This window comes from Mesitornis unicolor, unplaced genomic scaffold, assembly GCF_000695765.1.
Source record: "Mesitornis unicolor isolate BGI_N332 unplaced genomic scaffold, ASM69576v1 scaffold5416, whole genome shotgun sequence".
NCBI lineage: Eukaryota > Metazoa > Chordata > Aves > Mesitornithiformes > Mesitornithidae > Mesitornis > Mesitornis unicolor.
The window spans coordinates 1-4318 of record NW_010188761.1 but is presented as its reverse complement, the minus strand read 5'-3'; the positions used below and the strand labels follow the sequence as shown (position 1 = coordinate 4318).

The 4318-nt window shown below is 43.3% G+C and overlaps 1 protein-coding gene across 1 annotated transcript; it reads right to left on the bottom strand.

Moving 5' to 3' along the window:
• Positions 1 to 2010: 2010 nt before the first annotated feature.
• Positions 2011 to 3470, bottom strand: LOC104541701 (N-alpha-acetyltransferase 20; the record flags this gene model as incomplete). The annotated part of the gene is made up of 2 exons (XM_010185820.1): positions 2011 to 2096; positions 3325 to 3470. Coding segments are annotated over 2 exons (232 nt in total), but the record flags the coding sequence as incomplete, so codon positions are not given.
• Positions 3471 to 4318: the final 848 nt, after the last annotated feature.

The window sequence follows — 4318 nt, the reverse complement described above, 5'->3', positions numbered from 1 at the left end:
TGCAGCATTTGCAGGAGGGGCGGTTGTCTCTGTCCCGGACCTTTTCGTCCCAGCCGCGGACGAACACTACTAACTGGGCTGACAGAGCTTAAATCCGCTCCGGCTTTGCTGACACCCACGCGTTAACACCAAGCGGTGCTGCTCAAACTGCCAGCGTTTCACACCACATTTTCCCTAAAAGCGAGGGGGAAAGGGTGCTTTGCGGTAATAAAGGGGATTTTGCTTTTCCAAAAATACTGAGGGGTTTTCAGCACTTTTCTACAACATAACTTCCGACTCCTGTTTCTGGTTTTGTGCATGAAAAGGGTTGGGTTTGGTTTGTTTCGGGTTTTTTTGCACTAATTCAGGCAGATTGGATCTTCCCTGGTCATGCTGGTTCCTTTAATCATCTCATGCTGCTCTGTCACCTGCAAAAACAAAACACAAAGCTGCTCAATGGCCACTGCACCGGTGGCTGCGAGTGCAGAGCACAGCAGTACGAAAGCAGGACATAGCCCAGCAATGCGACAGATTCAAACACAGGGCGATACCTCACAAAACCGATACGGAGACAAACGATGTGATACAAATTCACACACAGAGCAATGTGATACAAAACACGAGGACACTCAATTCTGTACCTTCTCATGTGCAAGTGCTTTTCCACCATATTAGTTCTGACTTCTGCTCCTGTTTTGATGTGTGAAAAGGGCTGTGGTTTTGGGATTTCTTTTTTTCTTGCTTTCCAGTTGCGCTGTTACAAGGGGGCTCAAGCAGGAATACACTCAAGGATGGTTTCTCTATAATTGAAGCCAACTTAGTATTTGGAGCCGAAACAGCCTGGCACACTGATATGTCCTGGTACATTTTAAAGTGCTGCAGATAGACTAGGAGACACTGGTTGATAAGGGAAATTAAGGAATTAATAAAGTTTAAAAAGCCGAAAAACATTAAGAGTGCCTCTTCAGATCCACCAGGGACCACCGAAACACCCCGTGCAGACTCCTTGTATGCAAGCGCAGTAGATTCGAGAATGATTAGCAAATATTTAAATACATTATATTTAAATTGCAACCAATCATTGTAACTTAGATTCCAGAATGATTCCAGAATCCTGGAACTTCTGTGTATAAAAAACTGACCACACTCATGCAAGCTTGGAAGGAACAAATAACGCCCCTCACACCTGACATCGAACCAAGAATGCCTGCTTCTTAATGCTACATTGGCCTTAGGAGGGTTTTCTATTCCCGAGTTTGGTGACAGCACCAATCCAGGCCAATGGGACTGTCCCAGGAGCCCCAAATTGTTGGGGTTGTTTTCCCCTTCCCCAGCTGTACACCCACAACATGTCCTCCCCTATGAACCTCCCCAAAACACCCCCATTCCCCACTCACCTGCTCCTCCACTGCATCATCACTGCCCCCTCAATGACTTTCGGGTGCCCCAAAGCTGTCTGGGTGACATCGTCACACCCCCAGACCTCCCTGAGGTCGTGTATGCATCCCCTTCTTATTCACCCCAAAATAGACACAAAACAAGGGACGTTACCCAACCCGCAGCTCAGTACTTTAATAAATGCCACTGACACACGTGCACACCCCACCAAAAAAGGTTTCTCTTCTACGCAATTATTTATACGCTGCCTTCCCCTGCTGCGTTTCTTGGGTATTGTGCAGTATTTTCATTGTTCATGAATAAATGCATTTGAAGAGTTTTTACTATGACTGACTTCCATTACTTTTAGTTTGAAAGAAAACCAAGAAAACACTATACAGGAGGTAATTCCATTTTAATAGTCTCTGAATTTTCAACATTTGAAAGGAAAAATAATAGGTTAAGTACAGGAATATATGCAGGCATTACCAATAGAAGCAGCATTAGTAAGCTTCTCAATATTGATTTTTGGTATTTCGTGGGGAAAAACACTGAGCCTAAGATTTCTCATCTTCAGCCCCCCTCTCTTCTTTGGGGGCTATGGGAAGAAGGAACCTGACTCTTAAACAACTGGTTGAGAATCACAGCTTACAGTTACTCAATGTCTTCTGGTCTCACAGGATGAGGCAGAGGTATAATTGACTTCTTCTCCATATCTCTAGAAAGAGCTTTTCTCATATCTGTGGCAAAAGAAAAAAAACTATTCTAATAAGACAGCCATTGCACAAAGCCGTATTATGTGAATTCTCTATTACAATAAGACCATTTTTAATCAGGAACATTTCCTAGAACCACAGAATATCTCGAGCTGGAAGGAACTCGTACGGATCATCATGTCCATTTCCCTGCTCCTCACAGGTCAACCTAACATGAAACCAAGGCCCAAGAGCAGCCTCCAGGTGCAAATTTAGCTCCGATGGGTTCGGTGCCACAACCACTTCCCTGGGACCAACCACCCCCTCAGTGAGGAATTTTTTCCTGATGTCTGACCTGAGCTCCCCTGACCCCACTGCATCCTGTCCCTGTGCTAGCCAACAGAGAGGAGAGCAGCACCTCCCCTCCACTGCCCTCCTTCAGGAAGGTGGAGACAGGGACAGGGCCACCCCTCGGCCTTCTCCAAGCTGAACAAGCCAAGTGACCCCAGCCTTCAAGACCTCTCACCATCCCAGTCACCCTCTGAACAGCCTGATGTCCTTAATGCTGTTCAGCAGCAGCGTTACTGACTGGAACGTAACACTGCATGAAACTCAACTGAATGGAAAGGAAATGGCAGGTGAAAGGGACAAATGTGTTATCTAAGGCAGCTGCAGCAATGGTAGATGTCTGTGCGTAGCCCCTGTGTTTCGTAGTACTCCTGCACATCAAATGAACTGTGCAAGAACAGCCAAGATACGCAGCATGGCCAAGTAACACTTTGGGGAGGACATTTAAAGGAAAAGTCTAGAAAGAAGAAGCCGCTGGTACTTCAGTTTTGTTAGCAAAAATAACATACTTCAATTTCCACATTCCTTCCTCTTTAAATTGGAAATACCACCCAATTCTCTGCCACTGTTGACCATTAACACTTGCAAATTTGTAGTTAAACAAGTTAGAAAAATTACGTCAGAAACTGCATTTTATTTTCATCTTATCTACAGGATAAATGTCCTTGTACTTACTAAGTTACTCTTGTTTTGTAGTCTAATTTGCCACAGATGCTACAAAATACGTAAACTGCAAGATTAAGTTTTGTGACTGGTGTAATCTTCAGTAGAAAAAGCCACCTAGAGTATCCAAAGTCCCATCAACAGCTGACCTTCAACAACTTTCTGAATTCGTTTCATGTTAAGGTAATATAAGTGTACAAACAAGGCCAGGAACCCTCAAGGCGAGTCTCCCCACGCACCCTGCGGCAGGACAAGCACTTACCGTAAGCGTCTTCATCTGGCTCTCCGCTGCTGGCAGAGTAGTACTCTAACACGGTCCGGTACACGCTGTAGCCCAGTTGCTTATACATATTCACCGCAACCTGATTTGATACTCTCACAAAGAGATCCACGAAAAATCCACCCTTTCTTTGAAAAAAATAAAAGAACACAGTAAGGAATAGCAGGTGAAGGTATTTCTAAATAAGAACCCACAGCTGGTGATCAGACCAAGAGCAGGTCTGATGGCGTGGTACACTCGAACACCTTTTACACTGCAGGAACAGACGCACTCCTTCACCAAGGGACAAAGCCAATACAGCCATAGGTTTTACTTTAGTCACACAACCATTCTTTTCTTATACACCAGCCACAGGTTCAGAATTATGAACAGAAAGAACAGGACAAGCAAAACCATCCCCACAGGCCTCATATCCATAAGAAATTAATTTAAAAAGAAAAAAAATCCACATTTTAGACTGCATTGGCTTAGGGGCTGCCTTCTTCCAAGTGCATGGGGGTGGGTGGAATTGTTCCAGAAGCTGATTTTAAACTTAGATATCTACTGAAAGCCTCTATGTTTGAATTTTATGGAAATCAGTAATCTTAGGAGTGTAATGTTAGTAATCTTATGTATTCGCTATTGTGTTTAGTAAGTTTGCTTTAGGAGATTAATGAAACTCATTATGGAAACCAGTTATGCTGCTTGGGGACCCCCTCCCTGCCCTATCTTGATTTGAATATTAAGAATTCCAATCAGTAGTAATCCGTGATTGTATCAGAAACAAGGAAAAGCTAGAAACTATAATCTATAAAGTTGTGATATGAATATAGGAAAAATAAATGTACAAAATCTCTTTTTGAGATGTTAAAGCTGCTAATGAACCTATGCATAGCCTAGGCCCTATTTTAATTACTTTGTTTTATCCACTAGAAATACATCTACCTACAAGTATAGGAGATATATATATATATGAGGATATAACGAGGTGGATGGA